Source organism: Zingiber officinale, chromosome 2A, assembly GCF_018446385.1.
Source record: "Zingiber officinale cultivar Zhangliang chromosome 2A, Zo_v1.1, whole genome shotgun sequence".
NCBI classification, from domain to species: domain Eukaryota; kingdom Viridiplantae; phylum Streptophyta; class Magnoliopsida; order Zingiberales; family Zingiberaceae; genus Zingiber; species Zingiber officinale.
In genome coordinates, this window is record NC_055988.1 from 65,751,933 (window position 1) to 65,779,072 (window position 27,140).

The following is a 27,140-nucleotide window of genomic DNA, read 5'->3' on the forward strand; positions in this document are numbered from 1 at the left end:
CGCCAAGTCTCTCCTTCAAAATAAATTAAATTAAATTAAGCTTAAATTAAATAAAATAAAAATTAAACTTAAAATTTAAACTTAAACTTAAAATAAAACCTAAATTTAAAATTAACTTAAAAAATTAAAAGTAAAATCAAAATAATACAGTTTAAACAAAGTTAAGTTGATACTTAAGCTAAGTTTTTTACTCCAACTCTTTGTAAAAATCTAAATAGATATTAGACAGTGGTTGTTCTCGACATATGACTGGGGATCAAATAATGTTCACAAATTGACATTCAAAAGACTAGGAACATTTGCCTTTGGAAACAACGGTAAACTTAAGATAATTGGAATAGGTAACATTGAATTAGAATCCAATTTCATTATTCATAAATTACTACTTGTTATAAATTTCAAATTCAACTTACTCAGTGTTACTCAATTGTGTGATTCAGACTATGAGGTTAGGTTTACATCGACTGAATGTTTAATTAAACATATGAAAGACCCATAATAAAATTAAAAGAATTTAGAAATAATAATATTTACACAATTAACCTATCCAACTCCTCACTTAAGTGTTACTTGACACAAAACGAGGAAACTTGGCTATGACATAGAAGACCGTCCCACACTCACTTTAGAAATCTCACCAAATTAAATGACTTAGTTAGAGGACTACCAAAACTACCTAACTTGGACTCAACAATTTATAATACTTGTCGACAAGGAAAATAAACCAAATCAACCCACAAATCAACTGATCAAACTCAAACTAATTCACCACTTGAATTATTACACATAGATTTATTTGACTCACACGGGATTAAATCTATTAATGGGAATTTATATTGTCTAGCAATAATTTATGATTACTCAAGATTCACTTGGGTAAAATTTTTAAAAAAATAAAGGTGATATATTTAGTGAATTTTTAAATAAATTGAAAACGAAAAAGACTTAAAAATTAAAAGAATTAGAAGTGATAACGATGGAGAGTTTAAAAACCATAGATTTACTAAATTCTGCTTAGAAAATGAGTACTATCAAAAATTCTCGTGCCCTAATACACCTTAACAAAATGGAATAGTTGAAAGAAAAAAATAGAGTCTTTCAAGAAGCCACTAGGACAATGTTTAATGGATATCAACTACCAAAATATTTTTAGACAGAAGTTGTTAGTATAGTCTCCTATGTACAAAATAGAATAACAATAAATAAGAAGTATAATAAACCTCATTTGAAATTTACTATAATAAATTATCCAATTGAACAAATAATAGGTGATCCAGAACTAAGGGTTCAAATTATATCATCATTTAGAAACCTAAGTTAAATATCTTTAATTTTTAAGATTGAATCTAAAACAGTAGAAAATCCCTGCTTGACCTAAATTGGATTATTGCCATATAGTAAGAACTGACTCAATTTGAAAGAAATGAAGTTTGAGATTTAGTACCATTACTTGATCGTAAAAAGATTATAGAAATAAAATGGGTATTTAGAAATAAATTAAATGAAAATGGGAAAATTGTTAGAAATAAAGTTAGACTAGTAACTAATGTTGGATTTTTCGGGCCGCAAAAATCGCTTTTTGCGTTGCGGAAACCCCGAATCCCATGCCACCAGATCTGTGCGAAGTTATAAAACAAAATTTTCTACGTGTACGAGTTTCTCTAACCTAGATCTATACTAGATCTACAAAGAAAAGGAGATTACCCTTGATGCGACGCCCTTCGTAAATCCCGCTCGTCCAACGTTTGCCGGATCTCAAGGTTGTCAAGTGTACAACCTTCTATGTGTATCCACACGAACAAATCTATGGAGAGAACCTCTAAACATGTGCTAGCAACCTTAGAGGATCAGCAATGGTGGAGGAGAGGGAGAGAAGAAAGGTAGAGAGGAAGAAGAAGGAGGTTACCAAAACCAAATGAAACTCACACTTGTGAATTAAGTGGCCGGCCACCTTTTTGAGGCTTATAAACCTCCATGGGATTTCAAGAGTCACAACTCTTGATCTCCCTTATGAGGTGACACACACATGTGCTAGCCTTGATGATGTGACACATCATCATTAGTCCATTTAATGCCAACTCACAAATGAGGTGGCAATGGTCAAGTCAAACTTGACCTTTCATCTTCCTCTCAAGTCAAGTCAAACTTGACCACTTCTCTTCCATGGTTGATCAAATCTAACCATTGGTTCAAGTCAATTTTAATTTAATGAATCTCTATTCATTGAATTAAATTGACTCAATGAGTCTAAGTTCAAATTAGACTCATTTAACACATGAACCAAATTGAGTCCAACTCAATTAGTTTACTTTGGATTACTCTTAATCCAATTTGGTTCATCACATGAACCTAATCCTCTTGGTTCATCATATGAACCTAATCTCCATTTAATTGCTCTTTGTGTGTGACCCTATAGGTTCTTGTAACGTTGGCAATGCTCCTAAACCCGTTACAAGTAAGTAATGCGGTATCTAGCAACACATCATTACTACCCAAGTTACAAGAATGTCGAGATCCAACATCACCTTGTGACTACTAATCTTATATGACAAGTGTCCTTCTATCCTTGACATCTAGATCGATCAATGAGGCATAGTGTCATCCTTTAATCAATCTAAATCTTGAATCTCAAGTAGACTCACTCAATCAAACGAGCTCAACATCTCATATCGATTCATTTGGACACTTAGTGGTTTCACTCTATCAAGAATAACGATGTCACTCCCGAGGATAGATCCCATTTACATCACTCACATCCTCTCGTAATCTACATACCCAAGAATCGCCTTTATATAACGATGTTTGACGAAGCCAAAGTATGTAACTCCTTATGTAGGGAACGATGGTGACTTCAGGTCCAAGGACTAATAGTCATACTAATAGCCACATGAGAAAGTATATGACACTCATATAATGATCCATGATACTTTCTTATGGCGGGTCATTCAGTATACATTCTCCAATGCATACCCATGTGCCAACTTGATATCTCCATATCCATGACTTGTGAGATCAAGTCATCGAGTTGACCTACATATTAGTCTCGTCGCATTAACATTGTCCCTGAATGTTAATACTTGACTAGGAATGATTAAGAGTAGTGTTCCCTATATCATCTCACTATCGATTCAACCAATCAATTGATATAGATAAGAACCTTCTACTCAAGGATGCTATTATACTTAGTTATTTGACACCAATACAAGTAAGCATAATAACCATGAACAAATGCCTTTATATACATAAGAAATATGATACAATGAGTCCATACAACAATCATCAAATGATTGACTCTAGGGCTCTAACTAACAACTAAAGGGTTTAGTAAGTAGAGAGACTTGACTAAACCTATGCCGTAGCTAGACTTGAGTCTATTAGAATGCTACTAAGCTATGCGACTCATAAAAGATTTAAATTTTATCAAATGGATATTAAATCCTCTTTCTTAAATACTAATAAAAGAAGAAGTCTATGTAGGTCAACCACCTGGATTTGAGAGTCTAGATTATCCAAACCATGTGTTTAAACTAAAGAAAGCATTGTATGGTCTTAAACAAGCACTCAGGACCTGGTATGAAAGGTTAACCTCCTATCTAATTTCCAAAGAATTCAAATAAGGTCGAATTGACCCAACCCTCTTTGTAAAAACTCTTAAAACCAATATTTTTATAGCCCGAGTATACATTGATGACATAATTTTTGAATCTACAAACTCAAATTTTTTATAAGAATTTATAAACTTAATGAAGCAAGAATTTGAAATGAGTCTAGTAGATAAGTTAACATTATTCTTAGACTTACAAATTAAACAAACTAATAGAGGTAATTATGTCTATCAAGAAAAATATACAACAAAATTACTTATAAAATTTGGAATGGATAATTCTAAAGAAATAAAAATGCCTATGACAATAAATGGAAATATAGATAGTAATGCTAATGGAACACCGGTAGACCTAAAGGATTATAGAAGTACCATAGGTAGTGTGTTATACCTAACTGCAAGTCGATCTAATATACTATTTGTAGTTAGTATGTGTGCTAGATATCAAATCTATGCTAAGAATCTCATCTAAAAAATGTTAAAAGAATTTTCAGATATCTAAAAGATACATAAAATATGGGAATGTGGTACCTAGAATAACTAATTTTGAACTTTTAAAATATTCTGACTCAAACTATACTAGCTGTAAATTAGATTGAAAAAGTACAAGTGATGGATGCCAATTACTTGGACAATCAATTGTAAGCTGGTTTAGTAGGAAATAACATTGTGTTGCTTATCTATAATTGAGGCAAAATATATAGATATGGGTGAGTGTGTAGTACAATTATTATGTATGATGCACACATTACAAGACTTAGAATATAAAAATACAAAAATCTTTATTGATAACATAAGTTCAATTAATTTAACCAAAAATTCAGTGCATCATTCAAGAACCAAACATATAGAAGTAAAACATCATTTTGTAAGAGATCATGTATCCTAAGGAGATATTGAACTTAATTATGTTCAGTTAAAATCAAATTTGACTAACATATTTACTAAACCATTATCAGAACTCGAATTTAGCAGCTTAAGATGAAAATTAGGAATGTGTACGATAGACTAGGAGCGGGGAAAAGAATGTCGTTCCATGCACAGACAATTTTTATCGTTCCGTTGCCTAGCCTAAACCGGCACCCGACACGTTGTGATTTCGGCACGTGATACTCGCGGGCGTAGCGCTGTGCTTTCGGCGCGTGATATGCGCACATTCGCGACAGCACACGCGATAGCTCGCGATCGATTAATCGAGCGATAGAAAGAATCGAATCGATTCCTTCTGTCGCGATTAATCGATTGCAAAAAACCTTATAAAAAGGCACTAGCAAGCGATCGATTAGCAGCAGCAAGGCGGTAGCGGCGAGGTGACCACTCCGAAGGTACGATTTCCCTTATTCGTCGGCGTTCGCAGGTGGCGCCGAAGGAGTGTTGGACGCCTTCGGCAACACTTGATGCGTCCCGCGATGCCCTTGGTGTCGTCGAACCTTGCGATCCGCCGTTGTTGAGCCGTGTGATTGCGTTGCCGTGACCTGTGACTTAGTTTAAGAAAATAAATTAAATTTTAGATTTATAACAATTCCCAAGTAGCTGTGATATTCCAAACAGGGTTCAACCCTAATTAAATTATCTCAATAAAATATATAAAAAATATATTTAAAATTAAAATTTTAATTAATATTCTAAAAAATTAATTTTTAATGTTTAAAGTGTATTTAAAAATTTAAAAAATTATAATAAATCTGTTTTAAAATTTTAAAAAATTATAAAAATTCATATATAAATTATAATATTTTTTATTATTTAAAATTTAATTTAAAAATTTTAAAAAATTATAGTAATTCAGATTTATATTCTAATATTCTAAAACAATTATAAAAGTCTAAAAAATTAAATTTATATTTTGATTTTTTTATTTTTTTATATTTTTACCAATAAAAATAAATTAAATAAATAATTAATTAATTAGTATAATTATTATATATAAAATAACATCTTTATGCTAATTTATATATTTGATATAGATAATATTTTTTTTCATCTTAGAATTAATTTAAAATTTGGATTCATGAATATTAACTTTTATACTTTTATGATTCTTGCTTCCTGAACATATGAAATATATATTTTTGTCAAAGAATGTTTCTACTGATCTGTCATATATAGTTTTATCTTAGAATTTCTTTACTTGATATGTTTAGGAAATATTACATGTTCTTTATTTTAAAAAAAAATTTGATAAAGATATGTTGTCAAGTTTATGATTCTTAATAAAATACTTATAATATTATGTAATTTTGATCATTCTAAATTGAGAAATGTGAATTAATATTTTTAGGAGATTATTTCAAATTTTAGAAAGTTGCTCTTTATAGTTTATATTCTTAATTTGTAAATTTACAATGATAAATATATTCTTGACGTTATAAAATGATAACCATTACTTTGAAATGTGTATTATTCTTAATTTTTTTATAATGCATAGGCAATGACATCCAAACAACAATCTTATGATCCATCTTGGAGACACGCACGTCGATTAGAAAATCGATTCCATTGGCAATGTTTGCATTGCGATATGATTGGACGTGATGATGGGGTCACACGCCTAAAATAACATCTTGCTGGTGGATATCCGAATGTTTCTAATTGTCCAAAAATTTCTCAAGAAGTTCGTTGTGCAATGAAAAAGAAACTTGATGGCAAAAAAACATTAAAGTATAAACAATAACAACAATGTGAACTTGTTGATTGCTGAAGTTCTAAAGAACCAATCTATGATGAATTTGAAGGTCGTGGTGAAGTTCTAAATGACGAAGACTTTTTAGCAACTCTCAGTGCCTCTCAAACTCAATATGCAACAAAATATGCGACATAGAAGTGACTTTGGTGCCAGTGGAAGTGGCTTAACTACTGCATCAACATTAGGAAGGAGTGTAAGTGTTTGTATTCCTTCAACACAAGGTAGTATTGGTCAATTTTTTTCCTTAACGAAGACGTGCAGTTGATATTGCTACTATTGATCCACTAGTATTCACAGACCAAGCTAGCAAACAGACTAGGATTGATAATACATATTCAAAAGAGAAGAAGAAATCAATCGGTAAAAGTATTGCTAAATTTTTTCATTTTAATCATATTTCCCCTAATGCAGCAAACAACACATCGTAGCATGGTGTTCAACATCCAAAAATCTGGTCCTGATATTCAACCTCCGACTACAGATGAAATTGTCGGTCCATATTTAGATGTACAAGTGGAGGAGATCAAGACTTAGATCCTATCATGCAAGAAGCAATGGAGCTTATATGGGGTTACGTTGATGTGTGATGGTTGGACAGGACCTACATGGATGAGCATTATCAACTTTTTACTATACTACAATAGATAGGTGATATTTCATAAATCTATTGATGCAACTACAAACTATCATGATGAACCCTATCGGACTATCTCCGCTCGGACACCTTCAATGATCAGCTCACCGATCGGGCGCTTCGTCTCTTCAACCTTGTCCTCGATGGGACGCTTGACCAGCTGAAGGGCGGCAGCTATATCTCGACCGCTCTGACAAACAAGGTTATCAGCTGAGACAAGATGTCCGAGTCGCTGCCCGACGATGTGCTGGATTACCTTGAGTGAACCCGCTCTTGCGAATCTTGTCTCATTTAGTATTGCTCCTTGTAAAAATTCTAAGTGTTAATGGAAGATCGCTTGTTCAGACTTCAGCGTGCTTTTCCTTTTATGTGTTGATCTCTGCTCTGCTCTAGTAGGACTACGAACTACTTATCGTTTTTGCGAAAAACTTCTTAAGTGTGGCTCCATGGACTACCGATCAACGACGTTATACTAATCGATCATCTTTATTCGTAGTAGGCTTAACTTTAGAGCGGTCGATCAACCGTTTTTCGTTGTAGCCTCAGGTTTAAAGTCACCTCTGGACTGTTGACGAAGACCAGGGTTTAACATCGTCACTCGACGATTAAAATGCGTAGACACAAGTTTAAGGTCGCCGCTCGACCGTCGATGAAGACGAGGGTTTAAGGTTGTCGCTTGACCGCTGACGTAGACGAGGGTTTAAGGTCGCCGTTTGACCGCTGATGTAGACATCAGTAAGGATTTAAGGTCGCCGCTCGACTGTTGACGTAGACGAGGGTTTATAGTTGTCGCTCGACTTTTAACTTGGCTGATTGTGTCAAGAATTTGGAACACTTGTAATTTTATTCATATTTATCCTGCATCCAGAAGCCATACATGCAGTTATATAGGTACATTTATATTTATTCACGCATCTCTGACCTGTCCCTATAGGGTTGGAGATGGTTCATGCTCCACGGTCGCTCGAGTTGTCTTCTGTCTTCGTCCTCCAGATAATAGGCTCCTAAGCGAACCTTCTCCACGACTTTGTAGGGTCCCATGGGGCTTCGACTTTAGTGACATCGCTGACCGGCTTTATTCTCTTCCACACCAGAACACCGACTTGGAAGGATCTTGGGATCACCCTCCAGTTGTAGTTTTGCTTCATCCGCTGCCGGTACGCCATCAACCGAACGACAGCCTCATCCCGCGCCTCATCCACCAAATTGAGCTCCATAAGTCTTCGTTCGACGTTCCCCTCATCGTAGAGCTACATCCGATCGAATTCTACATCGACTTCCACCGGGACTAACACTTCACCGCCGTACGCTAGATGAAATGGTGTTACACCGGTCGCTTCCTTTGGAGTCATGCGAAGGGCTCACAAGACGCTGGGGAGCTACCCAGCTGTCTCCTGCACGGTCGAGTCGAGCTCGTAGACCTCTGAGGATCTCCCGGTTGGTGACTTCCGTTTTGCCGTTGCTTTAAGGGTAAGCCACTGAGGTGAAGACTTGCTGAATGTTATAGCCTTCACACCACTCCCTGAGTCTCTGATCGGCAAACTGCCTCCCGTTGTCTAAGAGGAGCCGGCGGGGATGCTGAATCGGCACAAGATGTTCTGGCAGACGAACTTGATGACCATCTGTTCGGTTATCTTTGCTAACGGCTCGGCTTCCATCCATTTTGAAAAATAATCTATGGCGACGAGCAGGAATTTTCGCCGAGCGGTCGCCATTGGAAACGGTCCAACGATGTCCATGCTCTATTGGTCTAACAGGCAAGACACGACGCCTTCATCTCCTCGGTCGGTTGGTGCTGGATATTATGATATTTTTGGCATGACAGGCAAGTGGTCACTGCCCAAGCAGCGTCTTCTTGAAGCGTGGGCCAAAAATATCCGATTAGGAGGATCTTCCGGGCTAATGAGCGGCCGCCCAGATGACTTCCGCAGGAGCTTTGATGTACTTCTTGGAGGATGTACTTTATGTCTTCTGATCTAACGCACTTAAACAGTGGCCTCGAGAAAGTTCGCTTATAAAGTTGGTCCCCGATCTGCGTAAAGCGCCCGACCCTCTTTTTTAGTAGATGAGCTGCTTGATCGTCCGGTGTGCTCTCCGATTGGAAGAATTCAATCAACAGTGCCCTCCATTCGCTTGGAAAGGCTATTCCCTCCATCTGATTGATGTGCGCCACTAGTGAGACCTGTTCGATTGGCTGGCTTATCACGATCGGCGATAATGAACTAGCTAATTTAGCCAGTTTGTCCGCTGCTTGATTGTCTGATCGGGGAATCTTTTGTATAATGACCTCTTGGAAATTTGTTCTCAGTTTCTTGAAGGCTTTTGCATATAGCTTGAGTCGGGAGCTACTTATTTCGAACGCCCCTAACAGTTGCAGTGACTAACTGAGAGTCCGAGTGAATGAGGACTTTTGTAGCTCTGACGTGCCGAGTTGTTTGCAGGTCGACTATTAAGGCTTCATATTCGGCTTCGTTATTTGTTGCCCGATAGTCCAGCCGAATGGACAGTTGCATTCAATCCTCCTGCGGTGAAAACAGAATGCCGATCCCGCTGCCTTGTCGAGTAGATGAGCCATCGACGTATATTTTCCAAATTGCATCTGGCTCGTTGTTTTGGACCTCTGTGACGAAATCTGCTAAGGTCTGGGCTTTAATCGCCGTCCTGGGCTGGTATTGAATGTCGAACTCACTTAGCTTGATTGCCCATTTGATCAGTCGTCTGGATGCATCTGGGTTAAGGACTCTTCCCAGGACGCTATTGGTCATCACGATGATCAGATGTGTCAAGAAGTACGGACGGAGTCTCCGAGCGGCTAACACCAATGCATACGTTAATTTTTCGAGACAGGTGTAGCGGGATTCTGCATCTTTCAATATATAACTAAAAAAATACACGGATTGTTGTTCGTGGCTGTTCTGGTTTACTAATGCCGAGCCAACTGCATACTCGGTAGATGACAGGTAGATCCAGAGCGGCTCACCAGCGCTTGGCTTGACCAATACATGCAAGGAGTTAGGTACTCCTTGAGCTCCTTCGGCGCTTTGTCGCACTCCGCGTCCCATTGAAATTTTGTAGCTCGGCGCAGCACCTTGAAGAACGGATGACTTCGGTTGGATAACTTGGAGATGAACCTTGACAATGCGGTGATCCGTTCGGTCTGCCGTTGGGCCTCCTTCAAGCTACGAGGTGGGGGCATATCCTGTAGCGCTTTCACCTTGCTTGGATTCGCCTCGATCCCCCGCTTGGTGACGATGTATCTAAGGAAGCGGTCACTCTTTGCGCCGAACAGACATTTGTTCGGATTCTGTTTTATTTTGTAGACCCTTAAGGTTCGATAGGTCTCCTCGATGTCTGCACAAAGGCCAACAGTTCGGAGGAATTTTATTAATATGTCATTGACATATACCTCTATGTTGCGGTCGATCTGCCATCAGAATATCTTGTTCATCAACCTCTGATAGGTGGCGCTGACGTTCTTCAATCTGAACGGTATGACATTGTAGCAGTATGTTCCGTCGGTAGTATATTCCATCGGCCGCGATGAAGTTGACCTTTTCTTGATCCTCTTGGGCGAGCGACACTTGGTGGTACCTTTAGTACGCGTCGAGCATACAGATTAGCTCACAACCCGCCGTAGAGTTCACCATATGATCTATCCTGGGCAGCGGATAGAAATCCTTCGGGCACACCTTATTTAAATCACGGATGTCGATACAGACTCACCATTTGTTGCCCGGCTTGGAGATCAGCACGACATTAGCCGACCAGCTCGGGAATTGGACTTCCCAGATGTGACCGACCTCCAACAGTTTCTCTATCTTTGCTCGAATGATCAGTCCCTTTTCTTTAGCTTCACGGGCCGAGCGTCCGATTGGACGTGAAGCTCATGTTGAGCCACGCTCGGCGAGATATCAGGGCGTTCATGTGTCGACCAGGTGAACACATCGTAGTTTTGCCTAAGGCAGGCGACCAGCTCTGCCTTCTCTTCGTTCTCTAGGTCAGCGATGACGAAGGTGGTTGCCTTCGGTCGGTTGTGGTGGATCTGAACCTCTTTTTCGTCATAGACCAGCGTAGGAGGTTTCTCTGTGATAGCGCTCCAAGTGCGGATTTTTTTGAGCGACCCTTGCTTCAGATTTGACCATCTCGACGTAGCATCGCCTAGTGGCCAACTGGTCGCCTTTAACTTCGCCCACCTTGTCCTCAACCGGGAACTTAATCTTCTGCCAGTAGGTGAACACCACCGCTCGAAACTCATTGAGGGCCAGTCGACCCAGTATGACGTTGTAGGCTGGGTGCGTCTATCATAATGAAGTTTATGATCCTTGTTCTCTTCAGTGGCTCCTCCCTGAGCGAGATGGCCAGCTTAGCCTGGAATAGCAGCAACACTTCATTGTCGGTGAAACCGTAGAGCGGGACCGTCATGGGCAGCAACTCGCTATGGTCGATTTGGAGCTGATTGAGCGCTTTCTTGAATATGATATTCATCGAGCTCCCTGTATCAACAAAGGTTCGGTGAATAATATAATTAGCGATTACCGCTCGGATGATTAGCGCGTCGTCGTGAGGGATCTCCACTCCCTCTAAGTCTCTCAGGCCGAAACTGATCTTAGGTCCTTTGGCCCTCTCCTTACTGTAGCGAACATTGTAGATTTCAAGTTGCCGAGCATGCGACTTCCTCGCTCGGTTGGAATCATTGCTGGTCGGTCCACTAGCGATTATTCCTATTTCTCCCCGAACGGCGTTACTCCTGTTCTCCTCTTGAGCCGAAGGTTTGCCCTGCTCGGCGAAGCTCGGGTAGGACTCCGGTTGTTCCCCCTCTGAGATTGATGAAGGCGTGGCTCGGGCACTGTCCTTTCTTCCTCCCTTCGCCCGGTTGATCAACGTCTGTTTTGCCGATCAGGAGATGGGGATCGACGGAGATATTCTCGCGGAGTATCGCAGAGCCGACCTGCTAGCTATTGGCGTAAGGTCGTAGCAATTCCGTGTGTTGTGTGTCGCCGACTGGTGGAAGGAGTAGAACAACGGTGTCCACACCTTGCATTTTGTAGCCTTTGGGCGACCGGCTGCCACATGCTACACGACATACGTCCTGGGCTCATGGTGTGGTTGGGCTCCTCCTAATCGAGGCCCTGTAGGGGGTTGATGGCTGCTCAGCTTCCGCCGTTCAGATGCTCTTGCAGGCTCGGCGGGCGTCTCCCTCCTCCTTGCCGCCTAGGCTTCTTCCACGTTGATGTATTCTGTGGCCTTCCTTTGCAGGTGGCCGAAGTCCCTTGGTGGTTTTCGAATGAGCGATTGGAAGAACTCGTCCTCGGTGAGCCCCTGGGTGAAGGTGTTTACCAGTACATTTGAGAAGACCGTTGGGATGCCCATAGCCATCTGATTGAAGTGCTGGATGTAGATCCTCAATGCTTCCTTGGGCTCTTGCTTCAGCGAGAACAAATTCACGCTCGTCTTCTGATGGCGAAGGCTACTGGCGAAGTGGTGTACGAACGCCGCTCGGAAGTCCTTGAAGCTATGGATTGATTCGTTCGGCAACCTCTTGAACCTGTGCTGACTCAGAGAGAATGGTGAGAAAGACCCGACACTTCACTCCATCGGTGTACTGATGAAGTGTGACCGCGTTGTTGAATTTGGCCAAGTGGTCGTTCAGGTCGGTAGTTCCGTTATACTCTCCGATCGCTAGCGGCGTGTAGTGCCTTGGCAGACGGTCGTTCAAAATCCCCTGCGAAAATTGCTGATTGATCCGTTCGGACGAATCATCCTCCTTGGGTGCTTTCCCTTTCTTTGCGTCCCGAATGAATGCATCATCTGAAGAAGACCCCCGGTCCTTGTTTGCTCGGCCCCGTTCCTCCGGTGGGGCCTTGAACAATGCTCGGTGGATGGGGATAGGTGCATTGGGTCTTGTTATTCCCTCGAGCGGATATTCGGTCCTCTCGGTTACCGTGTTCAGCCGGTCGACCGGCGGCTGATGCTGTGGGTTTCTGCACTTGGCGTTCGACCAATGCCTGTTGTTGTTGCTGCTCCACTATCTTGGCCGCTCGGGCTTGTACCAGCATGTCGAGCTCCTCTTGTGTCAACATCACCGTGGTGAATCGTCCAGTGTTCTCCATCCTTTCGTTCGGATGCAGGCTACGTTCCCATAGACGACGCTAAAATGATCATGTCCGAAAGCGGGAAGGTGGAAAACTGGGGATGTGGCGGCTTCGCTGACTGACGGTAGACCTCGCTCCGCTCTGCAAAAAAGCAACGTCAGTGCCGAGCCAAAGAAGAGGTCCTCGGCGTTGACCCTCCGACGTTCAAGTCAATCACCGGAACTGTAGAAGAAGTGGAGCAATAGTAGAATTAGCACCAAACAGTAATAACGCATACCTCCGTTGGCGATGGACCCCCTTTATATAGAGCCCTGGTGGACGACATGCGCGCTTCTTGAGGCATGAGATCGTTCTCCAATATGTCCTATGAAAGGATTTGTCAGGAAAGTACCTCTGACACTATACCTTAACAGGGTATGCATATCCTTGACAAGACAGTAGAAACTTTTACCGTATTCTATCGTACGATCCGCCTGTCGACCATGCCTCGTGTCAGCGACACTATCTCCCAAAAGGATGTCGAGAGATACTACAGTGATCCTGTTGCTTAGCCGAGCGGGGTAGTCGCTCGGCCGAGACTCCGCTCCGTCAACGGCCAGGTCCCGCTGCTTGACCTCAGTTGCTCTTCCGTGCGGTGACTGTGTAGTAATATGCCTTCCCTCGTTCGGACAAGCTATTCGGTCTCCCTCTGTGTCCTGCTGCTCCGTACTAAGTGTCTATTGTCTTATGTATCATCCCGAGCTGGACGGGTGGTTAGCTCGGATATGTCTCCTGCCGGTCAGACCCTGACTGACCCGACCGACCATTGTAATTGCCCTCCGTTCGGCCCTTTCACACATAGGCGTTGACCACCTTGATTTTGACTTACACTTTGATAGTTGACCCCGTGCTAGATGGGCCTCCCTATATTGCTGCATCAACAAGTAATAAATATATCATTGCATAGGAAAATGTCCAAATACAAGTTCATACATCACATCGCATCATAACTACTTCTTACATCTTAGATCTAGAGATCTACTCCACTGCAAGGGAGATATAACCAAGAGGCGATAAATATAGCATCTACAACTCAAAACATGAATTGAGAGAGAAGATGAATGCTTATCTTTGAAGCGTGGCGTCCTTAGAGATATTCCCATATTCCGGAAGTGGACGGATCAGTGAAGATTGGCGAGGATGAAGCTTAAGGCTCCCCCAAGGGGGAAAATCCTTCCCCAATATCCAAGATGATTGAAAAGGGGAGAAAATCCCTTTAAATAGAGCTGGTACGACCCTAGCCACGGGTCGTGCCATGACCGTGCCCAAGGGGCACGACCAAAGCCTGTTGGCTGCTAGAACTAGTGCACGGCCGTGTGGAATCCACACGGCCTGAGTGAAGTTAGTCTCTGGATGTAAGACACGACCGTGCCAAAAGGCACGACCCGCTCCAATTGAGCTCTAGAGAAATCACACGGTCATGTAAATCTACACGGTCGTGTAAATCTACACGGCCTGAAGTTGTCGGCCATGGGAACTGCCACACGGCCATGTCTGGGGCGTGACTATGTTCTTGTTGCACTTGGGGTAAGAGGCACGGTCGTGCCAAGGGGCATGACCTTGTCTGCTCTCTTCTCCACATGCTTTTCCTTAGAGCATTTCCGTTCCGTTTTTGCTCCAAAAGCATTGCTGTCATCACAAAATGCACAAGAGCAAATCTCCGAACCAAAAGGAGTGGAAATATAATATTATAATAAAATAGGGTGCAATAAACATAAATTATGCTCATGAAATACAAGTAGATGTGCGTCAACATATACATAAAAGTGTATATAATTTACGCACATCACTCAGTCAACAAATATCTCCTACAGTACATATTATACATGTGTATACTCTATAGAGTATCGATATCCAAATTTAAGACTATATATAAAATAACTAGATCATCTCTAAGGTAAAGCATGTAAGTATCAAGCATGGCTAAATTTTTTAAGTTTCAATCTTTAAGCCTAGTAAGTTGTTATAAAATTGTGTTCCTTATGCTTCTGGAGATAGACACTTACTTGCCATACGCTTGGTTCATATATCTAAAACTACACAAGGTCTTAAAGGACTACTCGAAATTAAGAAAAACATTATATTTATTTCCCCAGTAACCTAACTCTGGATAAATTGTTAGTTTATACTCACGACAACTGTTTTTTTAATCTTTTATTCATATATTTTTTTTTAGTGCTTGAAAGATGTAGTACTAATACAAATACAAACATATAAATGTAAATACAGGGATTTTGATTTTTCCAAGTGAGTTGCTATGATCCGAGATCATCCAGTAACTAAAATATAATTAAGAGGTCACCTTAAGAAACTCAAGTGCTAGTCCAGTTTTATGAGTTATGACTATTTTCAGAGTTATCAATCATTAAATTAGACAAGGTGTAAAGTGATCTTAAAATAAGGCCAACACTAAAATTTCTACTAAAACCATTGCTCACTTTATGTTATTATAGATAGGAAAAAATAGATCACTAAACATATTAGCATCATAAGTAACTAATAAGCCATATGAAATCTAGAACAAGCATACTAGCATTTTACATTAAGGAACAAACAATCATGATGTGATGAATGATGCAACTAGTAAAAATTTTATTATGTAAAAAGAAATGTAATAAAAATTAAAGAATATGATAAAATTAAATTAAACCCAACACATCCCTATACTTAAACTTTTCATTATCCTAATGAAAACTAGAAATATAATATGGAGGAGATTTGAAGAAAAGTTACCAAATGATGCGTGCAAATGCCCAAGTCATTAACTTCTCTATCGGGTAGCCACGCTCCTAATCTTTGAATCCTATATAAAGAAGATAGATATGAAAAATTAAGTAGAGAATTTGACTTCTTAATAAGAAACTAAAAACTGAAATGAAAACTAGAAAAGAACTTGGGTTACCTCTCAAGAAGTGCATGTTTTAAGTTATTAGCTCGACCACCTCATTAGATTTATTTAAATCTCGCTCTTGGAGGGGTAAGATATTTCAACACCCTCTTATCATGGATTCTTATTATGGAGAGAGCTTTCATCATAGGAGCTACAAAGTGAAGTATCACTCTCTCCATCTTCGTCTTCTTGAAACTTCTTTCAGGTTGTCGAAGATGATTTAGATTGAGCTTCCAATTATAGGTCCCATGAAAATTTGCACATTCAAAGAAAGAGCACACCTCCCATACAAGGGAAAGATAAGAAAGAACACTAAAAATACTAGGCTTAACAGAGCATGTATTAAATGATGAATTACATCCAATAAAATCAATGACAGGTACCTCTATGAAGGTTTTTAAAAGATCACTAGTGATACTTACTTTACATTTCGGAGAGGTACATGAAAGTTCTAAATAGGTGGATGTGTCTTATTTAAAATTAAGTACTGTTCTAGCTTTGGCTTTGACTCAAGTGAAAGTGCAACTAAAGGTGATGATTTTTGAGACTCTGCCGTCTCTGCATAAGTCCCTGCATATCGATCCACAACATGTTCAATCCTTACAACTCTCATAGACTCAAAGTGTTTTGACTTTTGTGGACAAAGGAGGTGATTTTTGAGATGTTGCTTCCATAACACAACTTGTCACGCCCCAGAGGAGTCCATGCCAGACAAAAATCCGACAACATTTCCCCTGTACGGGTGACAATCTGAAACAGTTCTACATACAATATATACCTCAGCCACATTCGACTGGAATTTATACACAACCACGCAGTTTATTAAGCCTACACGGCTGAAAGTAAACACACAACAACGTAAATGCAGCGGAAAAACACAAAACAATATGAACATAAGACCAACAACGGCACTAACAAAAAATACCTGAAATCACCAGACTTGACTCCAAAGTTCACATCGACTTATTGAAAAGCAAAAATACACAAAATCAAAATACCACCCAAACGATAAGAAAACCCAAAAAAAGAAACTATTCTCGAGTGTGACATAGGATCCAGGACTGGCGGCCGATATCTCTCCAAGCATCTATGACTCATTTACCTGTTACCTGGCGAAAGAAAACCATTTTGTGGGGTGGTGAGTATTGGAACTCAGCGGATAAAGATAAGATAGTGCATGAACATAATATACAGATAGAAAGTGCCAAAAGTATACAGTCTCATAAGAGGAAATAACAGATACTAAAATAGAATCAAAACAAATGCTCATACCTGAAATCATATCCTAGGCTAGGTATAGTAGGTTAGAACTGGTACTAATCTTCTACAGTACTGCTCATAATTACAGAGGTAATAAGCAAGGTATATACAAATTTCCAATGACTAAACATCGACAACGAGAATATATCTCAACACAAGCATATCAGCATATGCGACCAACAGCAGTAAGTAAGCAATAACAGCATATATAAACAACAGCCAAATCAAGTATAATAACAAACAGCGTATGCACGGATGGCCACTCCCGTCCACCTCTCCGCACCATGATCCCTGTATGGTCGAGAGGCCGGGTCAGTGACAGACTGTACACCACTCCAGCTACCACTCACACGAGTGGCCGAGGGGACAGTTGCATAGTAGCTAACTAGCTACATCTGCGATGGGGTCCCTGCTGCTCGTACTCCAGCTACCACTCACACAAGTGGCCGAGTGCGACACGACAGGACAAGCGACATCAACTCCAGCTAATGTCATGATGCAAACAATGCAACAGTCATCATATGTATATAAGCAGAAATAGGTATGCTACATGAAGCCAGCATGCTCAATATAATATATATATAAATAACAGTCAAAACATACAAACATGGTATCTAGTATCTGCTACTGATCATGGACAACAACAAGAGACTGTATAGATATGGAACGAATTTCTCAAGGATTTTGTGGAAGTATCAAGCGCAGGAAAGTAAGAGTGGAGTCAAGGTAAACAGTCCTTATCCAAAATAATTCATGCACTAAGGTCAAAGTACTAAAAGAAACAAAGCAAGAAGTACCCGCCTTTATATGTAGATCGAGTCAACCGTCTTCAATCAACGTCCTGCAAATCACGTGATGTACAATTTAGCAAATTTCACAAACGACACTAGCTAAACCGAAACCTAACTTAATTAGGAAAAAGTCCTAATTCAATTATGAACCTCGATTCACCCAAATCCAATGACGAAATCATAATCAAGCATGGACACAAATCAACTTTAGAACACCACCAATGGAAATCTTCCCAAGGGATCCAAAGAATATTGAAATCATCTCAAGAGCATAGACCATATTGAAATCTCATTACAACCTCCTTAGTCTACCCACTACATCACAACCAGCTAAAGAGAAACCCATTAACCAATTCCCAATAGCACAAGCCATCTAGCAATCTTACAACAAACCTCAAATTCATAGTTAACTACTGCAACCAGAACAGCGACAACAAACCTCGTTTCGACCAAAATTCCGTTCCAAAACCCGAAATACCGCATAAAGTAGCATGAACATTTGTAATGACCAACCACAATCTGTCCAACCGAAATCAAAGCCAAAGAAATGAACAACACTACTTGAAACAAAAGAAAAAAAACTCATCCGGAATCATACTCCATTCATATCCCAACCGTCACAGAGCACAAACGTATCGGTAGGTCCAGGAAATCACAAACATGCACTAAAATCCCTTGCCTACAACCTTAGAAATCCACAACCAACTGCTGATCAAAGCAACACAGATCAAAATCGAAAATCTTCTCAAAACCAATAAGACAATTCCAACTCCTATCGAGTGAAGCAAGAGCAGATAACATAGCAGAACAAATCTCCTTGGAGACAACCGAAAACCCAACACAACAGGGATCCCGAAGCTCAACAACCAAAGCTCAATCCATCACAGAAGAAACTGATCCAGATCTTTCCAATCGAAGTGAAGAACTCATAGAACAAATCAGTACTGTAAACCTTACAGGAAGAAGCAATAACAACAAGGAAACCTCATACCAAACCAGGACATCACGGAAACTTCACGCTAGATCAAAAACCTTGCAAAAAACATCACGAAAACCCTAAATCGGACAAGAACATCCCGAATTGAAACCATCGGAGCTCATAAAAAGGCCTTCCAACATCTCCTAGATTCTAGACCCATACCTCAGAGATCTCCCAGTTACATAAGGAAAGGTACTTGCCGGATCAGTCGGGGCACGGCTTCGAGAGAAGAGAATCGGCGACTGTGATCCACGGTGCTTGTGTGAGGGAGAAAGATGGCCGTTGTGTGCTCGCGTGCGAGGAAGAAGAATCGCCGCTGTGCTGTCCACGTGAGGGAGAGATCGGCGGCTGTGGCTTGAAAGGGGAAGAGGCCGGCGAAGGTGAGGGCTCGGGGGTGGGGGAAGCCGCGCTGTGAAGGCTCGGGAAGGAGGATTGGCGCCGTGTGGGGAGTTAGGGCAAGGGAAATTTCCTCTTTTTATAACTTAGGGAAGTTTGATTAAACCCTAGATATGTTCTCAATTAACTCCCACCTCCGGGTATTCCAAGCGGGCTTTTTCTTGAGCCCCTAAATGCATCCTCTCAAAAATATGTCGTACGTGCTTCGATTAATTCCAGAAAAATTTTAAAAAATTCCAAAAAAAATTCTAATAAGATTATTGGTCTATTAACCTTATTATTTAATTATTATTTGTTGTCGTATTTTACACAACTCCTTACACTTCCATATCATTAACATCATCACATACAGTGAAAAATATACCAACATCAATATCATCTACAAGAAAATCAATTATAGGAGAATCAACAACTTCATTTGCAGTCTTAAATTGATCTAGTTCATCATATTCATCATCTGAAAATTCTATTTTACTATAATTCTAGGAGGTAGATCTTAAAATTTGTTATTTACTGCATTATCATTACAGTCCTCATCTTTATACACATCAAGAAATTTACACTCAACAATATTGATATCACAGAATTTGCTAAAATCTTTATTATTGTTGGCCCCGACTAGTCTTTGTAGAAAAGGAATTCTTAGTAGAGCTCTTGGGAAGGATTAATCTTTCTTTTTCTCTATTTCCTTTGAGCTCGTGGCGGAGGTCCAACTTGCTTGTCTAGTGATGGTGTGATCAACCATTGAGGAAAAGGTATTTGTGGTCTTTGGACACTTTCTGGAGTAACGGAACTGAGTTTTTGTGATTTTCTATTGTTCTTTTCCTCAATTCTATATAAGTCCTTCAAAAATTCTTCATAATTCTTGTCACTTCTGAACTTAATATCGTTATAATGTTCACTAAACCTTGTTTGAATAGGAGGGAGGTCATGTTTGAATTATTTTGAAATTATGCTATCAATCTTTGCCTCTAATTGTTCGAACCTCTCATTCTGTGACTTATGATTGTCAAAACTCTTGGATGGTTGAATTGCAATTTGCTTGGCAGGCTCTTTGCCTTAATGGCTTGCACTTCTGAAGTTTTTGAGAGAAATTCCATCCAAATTTTATCTGACCATTCATGAAGGTTTAATGTCACTTGATTAATTAATGTGAATGCTTCGTCCACACTTTGGTTCATAAAGAACTTCCAGTAGATGAATCCAATAATGACTTGTCTGAAAAAGAAATCCTTATATAGAATATGTGTAATTGTAGCCATTTTTCTAAATCATGATGAGGACACTGTCTTAATAAACTTTTGAATCTCTCCCATGCTTCAAAAAGTGATTCTCCATCTGCTTGAGCAAAACTTGTAATGCAATTCCTCATATACACTGTTCTGTTTGGAGGATAAAAATGATTTAGAAATCGCTGCTCCAATTGTTTCCAATTTGTGATGCTTTGAGGACGGAGAGAATAAAATCAAGTCTTTGTTTTGTCTTTGATACTGAAGGGAATGCCATCAACTGAACTGCATTCGTTGACACCTCTTCACAATTTACCATGTTGCAATATTCAAGAAATTCTTCAAGGTGCAAGTATGGGTTTTCTGATACTTCTCCAAATTTATGATCTTGTATCATGGTAATTAACTCTGGGTTCAGTTGAAAATTTTGTTCTTCGATATGAGGTTGTACAATGAGAGACATAAATCTTGTAAAATGGGTATAGAAAATTCTCTTAAAGACCTGCTTGACATGTTAGTGCTCATGTCTAAAAAAAATTGAGAAAAAATAAAAATGCAGAATTAAGAACAAGAAAATGCAGAAATTAAGAAAGGAAAAACTGAGTTAAACTAATAACAAGAAAAAATAAATGCGGAAATGAAGACAAACAAGGAAATGAAAATTCTATTAACAAGTCTAGAGTAGATCATATGCTAATTAACTAATGTTAATCGAAAATAGTACTCGACAACGACGCCAAAAACTTATTACGAAGCCGTAAGTGCATAGTTACGTCGTCAGTAATATAAAAGATTGTCGAAGGACTGTTGATTAAGCACTAGTTAATTTTGCATAGCGCGAATTCTCAAGACAAATGAAAGGTTGGTTGGAAAAGAGAGTAAGAGAAAGATTAAGGAGAAGGAGAGAGAGAAGGAATAAGAGATGATCTTGGAAGAGGATGAATGATAGATGCTAGGATTTCGATTTCGTTACGATGCTAGTTAATGTCCCTTTGCGTTGTTCATCTACCTAATTCCATGCTTACACTTGTGTAGAGATTTTAACTAAAGCCTAGCACATCCCCGCGTAGGTTGCATCGGAGAGTTTACCCAAGTTCTAACGCTATTAAGAGGTAACCTAGGAAGTCCGATTAAGAGGAAATCCCTGTTACTCAAATCCTGGTCATACGTTCCTAGATTACACGGTCACTTCCTAATATTAATTTGGGGAAAACTCTTAAAACTTTAATTAAAACCCCTAGTAGAGTATTGATCCCCGTTTCAAGGGAATATCGTGAAAAGTAAGGGATACCATCGTCACTAGTCTCATGATCTTATAATCCACGACATCTCCTCTATATGGTGACCAATTTTCTACATATTAGTCCTTATGTTAAGAGCTTTTGACTATACAAAATAGGTAACTATCGATGTCCTCTGTCACTAAGGGAATAATATGTCCGATTAAATGAGTATCCTCTGCCACTATGGATCCCTCGATCATCCAGTTTTGTAACGACCTTAACATAGAGACAAACCTATCATGTCTTTATGTTTACACCATTCATATATTTCGTCAAACATATAAAAGACGTAACACATAGAACAAGTAGTAAACACATCATTACATAGAAAAATGTCCAAATACAAGTTCATACATTACATTGCATCATAACTACTTACATCCTAGATCTAGAGATCTACTCCACTGTAAGGGAGATATAATCAAGAGACGATAAATATAACATCTACAACTTAAAACATGGATTGAGAGAGAAGACGAATGCCTATCCTTGAAGCGTGACATCCTTGGAGGTGTTCTCTTGCTCTGGAGGTGGACGGATCGGTGAAGATTGGTGAAGATGAAGCCTAGAGCTCCCCCAAGTGGGAGAACCCTTCCCCAAGATCCAAGATGACTGAAAAGGGGAGAACAACCCCCTTAAATAGGGCTAGCACGACCCCAGCCACGGGCCGTGCCACAGCTGTGCCCCTTGGGCACTGCCAAAGCTTGTTGGCACTGGCACGGATGTGTGGAATCCACACAGCCTAAGTGAAGTTAGTCACTGGTTGTAAGGCTCAGCCGAGCCAAAAGGCACGACCCCACTTCAATTGAATTCTGGAGAAACCACACAGCCGTGTAGATCTACACGGCCTGAAGTTGTTGGCCATGGGAACTGCCACACGACTGTGCCTGGGGCACAACCATGTTTTGGTTGCGCTCGGGGTAAGAGGCACGACCCTACTCTGCTCTCTTCTCCACATGCTTCTCCTTAGCACGTTTTCACTCTGTTTCTACTTCAAAAGCGTTTTTGTTATCACAAAATGCACAAGAGCATATCTCTAAATCAAAAGGAGTGGAAATATGATATTATAATGAAATAAGGTACAATAAACATAGATTATGCTCATGAAATATAAGTAGATGTGCGTAAAAACATGCATAAAAGTATATATAATCTACGCACATTAGAAGTCGGGATGTTTGATTCTTGATTGGTGAAGTCCGGATGTGTGATTCCGACAGGAAGACTTGATGGGTCAGATTGAATGTCAAGGAGGTAACTTGACATTTGGTAAGTGAAGGTAAGTCATTGGAGGAGAGTAACTTAGTGAGAATGCATCCCGTTTAAGGGGACAGTGGGCGTTGGTCTAGTTTAGGTCCATTTTGGATCCCTAAACTGAAACTTGGATTAGTTCCTGATCTTAGAAGGATGGGAACTAATTATTACTACTATTCTATTATTGTGCTAACTTTCTTTTGTAGGTTAGATATTTTATGTTGGACTAACATATTTTGTAAGGCAAAAGGAGCACAAAATATCTTGGGTGAACAATACCTGAGGCGTCTTCCAGGTGACGGAAGGGCTATGGAAGGTGCTTTCGAGAGTTTGGAAGGCGCCTTCAGTCGGATAACTCAGAAGACCTTGGCGACGATAAGACACTGGTTTTATGGGATAAACTTTGCCTATGGAAGACGCCTTCAGTAGTATGGAAGACGCCTTTAACTCACTTTAAAAGAGGTATTCGCCCAAGGCTTTGATACAACTTAAGAACATTACTTCTACAAGTTTCTACGCGTTCGTTTGACGTTTCGACTGCTCCGACTTCAAACTGCTATTCTGCTATGACACTACTGCGCCCGACTACTGCTGAGAAGCCATCCAACACCGAACCTGATCTGATCATCTTCGAAGGTGTTGGGTAACGAACATTTAATATTGTACTTAATTTTTTGCATAAAGGAAAGTGTACCTTGCTACACTTTTCCCATCCTTTTTTTTTTTTTTGCGTATTCGATCCTCTCTTTCGACGATTTTGGAAGAGATATTTAGTGGATTACGAGTCGATAGGTCCGCGAGACTTGAGTCTTGGAGTAGGAGTCGTTGAAGGTTATGAACCAAGTAAAACCGCTTGCGTACTTGTGTTTTAACTTTTTGTTTCTGTATTTAATTTCGTTGCATACTCGCTTTCCAAAAGAAAAAGAAAAAGTTTCTAAAACCACGTGATTCACCCTTCTCTCATGTGCGTCTTGATCCAACAATGTGCGCTTGTACAATGCAAAATTTCTAAACCTTTGAACTATTCCTAGGTGACGTCATTAGATGATTCATTGGTTACTGCATCTTCTTCTTAGACCATATTCCTTAGTTTCTTCCATTTTGTCAGTGTTTCAATGTCAGCTGATGATCTTACAGTTGTTGTACTGTATATCGATGTTCTTTTGGAACTATATACTACAAAATCACTGACTGAGAATGCCATTGGGAAACTTATTTAGGAGCTAGTTTTCCTCGAGAATTTATTTTATGCCTTATGGTTTTATGTTATATGCGCTACACATGTGGATTGAAGAAAGGCCTACCATTGCATGTGTCAATGTAACAAATCGATTTCCAAGCTTCTACTATGTTCATTTGTCATGATGACGCACCATTTTGACATTGGTATTGGACCAATAAAGGATAATTGGTTTTGCTAATTCGAAGTCCATATTATGCATAAGTGGGATAGTGTTTTAAAACTCAGTTATAGTCTTAGTCATTCAGCTTAGGAATCAACACTGAAGCAACACCAAAACATGACACTAGCAGAACCATGTTGGAAAGCAACCAAAGGCGGAGATCTCAATTGACTAACTGTTGACTTGGAAGGCTAAGCAAATGATGGAAACATGAGAATTAAGAACCACTGGGTTGACTGACCAAAAGAATTGTGAACTGAATGGTACATTTCATCTGCTTTTGGTTCTTCCTCTTCCTTTTCCTCTCCCCTCCCCATCCACCAATAAACCAATCAGCATGGCCTACCCATGCTGACGGGCACCATGTATTGGCTTAGGTTGGCACCAAGAAAAAACCTTTGGTTCAATGATGAAACTGCATTTCTAAACCTTGGTTGAGATTTAGAAATCTTGTCCCTCTGTAAACTTCTAAAATGTAACAAGCTCTATAGCCAAAATCTAGTTTAACTAACCTACACAGGCTTCATCCTAATTCCTACTGGCCCAAAGGTTTCAACCTGAGCACTTAATAAATTGATACCTTGCTTGTCGTTTTGCCAAGGATGCCTGTCAGTTCCAGCCATTCAATGCACCATGAACAACTTAGTTCTGAGAAAATCAACATTATCAATCTATTTAGTAGTCTGGTGTGATATTTCATTACTTGGTTGTCATAAATCTCTGTGAAAAACGAAAAAGCAAATTGTTTCTGTTGCTTCTAATATATGATGTTCTTCATTCTGTTGCTTCTATGATTTTGCAACTATTTCGGTCCAAAATATCGTAGTATGTTACAAAAGCTGTAGTTTTAACTGAAGAATGTTATTGATCTACTGCAGCATACACATGGAGGATGGGGCAGTGGATTTATTCCTATAGCTGAATACGGATCTGAATTTAGCAAGAAATCGAGAAAAGGAAAGCAGAGGGAACCCGTTAGATTATTATACAGTGGTCGGAATCATTATGATTTACTGGTTTCATAGTTCAGAGTTGCTTAAGTTGTTTTTTTTTTCCGCTGCTGATTGAGCTGAAAGAGTATAGAACTTTGACAGTTGCTACTGGAAAATTTACAAGTGCTTTGATTTGATGAACATCTAACAAAGTTTCAGTGGCTGAGAAGTCATTCGAATGTATCTTTGGGCTGTTAAACATCACCAAATTCCTTCTAGTCTTCTGCCATGAATTTGGAAATTGATCATAAAGCGAGTAATGCATTTGTTATGTTTATGCTTGTGAAATATATCATGTTTTTGCCACCGAATAGTCATTGTGTTATATAAAATATGATTAATCATTAAATCTGTGCATTTTTATACGTAGATTGTCATAATTTCATAATTATTTAAACTATCATGTAAATTTATAGAATAATTTTCTAAACTATTATATACATTATTTAATTATCTACTAACAGGGATATTTTAATAAATTATATTAACCTCAAGCGCAACCCCTTGTTAACTTTTCCATTAATTTGAACTTGTGTCTTGTTTCAGTTCTAACTTTGTTACGCCTTGAAAGAGTCCTTACCCGATAAATGGATAGCTTCTCCCTATTTATGACAATATATGAAATCTGGATATATTATTACATAGCTATACAAGTATAATAATTACAGCCCATACAGTTAGAATTATACACAACCACGTAGGATAAATAGCAGTTCACACGGCTGAAAGAAAAATACAATGGAAGACATAAGGACAACTCACATAAATCAAAATTGACAAATTATGAGTCGACTCAGCTTATACATCAACCATCAACAACCATGAAAGGAGCCATAAGGTTAAACACTAAGTCCGAGTCAAATTGTTACAACACCAAATCTATAAAATCAAAAATGTTAGTAAAGCATAAAACATAGTAAGCTGTTTTCAGATATGACGTAGAACTGGCAGACAAGATACTCCTAGTGACTCAGCAACATCTACATGTTACTAGAGAAATATAAAAGTACAAATGAGGGTGGTGACTCAGCGGGTAATAGACATGACAGTATATGGTCAATATAAAACAAGGAGATCAAAGCATACAGTCTTAGTAGGGAAATAATAACATAATCATATATGACATAATAAATATACATAATTATAATTGACATAATGATTCACATACCCAATCTAGATTTAACAAATACTGTGTAGTGATCAGTAAACTCATTAGGGATCAACTACAAATATGTTTATAACACCTTAGCAATATAAATAACAGCATATATATGTATGATAAATGAATATGTATGAAATATGACAACTAAATGCAGCAATCATAACTCAATCAAATGCGACATATCACAAGCATATGCAGATATATCTCCAAAAGATGCACTGCGCATCATATGCATATGTATGTGTCACTTCTACACTCCACTCTAAGCTACCACTACATCAATGTGGCCAATTGATCAGGACTGTGACAACTGCTCGCGTCTCCAAGCTACCACCATATTAATGTGCCAGAGATGGGAAGGATGTAGAGTAGCTATCTAGCTACATAACAAGAGAGGGGGGGGGGGGGGGGGGGGGCCCTGTCTGCACGACTCCAGGTATTACTAC

At 39.4% G+C, this 27,140-nt stretch overlaps 1 protein-coding gene and 1 non-coding gene across 4 annotated transcripts in view; both read left to right on the forward strand.

Annotated features, from left to right (window-relative positions):
* The window catches only part of LOC122041154 (OVARIAN TUMOR DOMAIN-containing deubiquitinating enzyme 3-like), a 39,319-nt gene extending 13,481 nt beyond the window's left edge, over window positions 1-25,838 (forward strand). For all 3 annotated transcript variants that reach the window (XM_042600750.1, XM_042600749.1, XM_042600752.1), the window contains one exon: window positions 25,419-25,838. In XM_042600750.1, coding sequence (XP_042456684.1) covers window positions 25,419-25,458 — 40 coding nt within the window. In that variant the 3' untranslated portion in view covers window positions 25,459-25,838. The remainder of the gene's footprint in view (window positions 1-25,418) is intronic.
* LOC122044553 lies at window positions 20,640-20,745 on the forward strand. The gene has a single exon (XR_006129589.1). It is a non-coding gene; the product is annotated as a small nucleolar RNA R71 (small nucleolar RNA).
* Window positions 25,839-27,140: the final 1,302 nt, after the last annotated feature.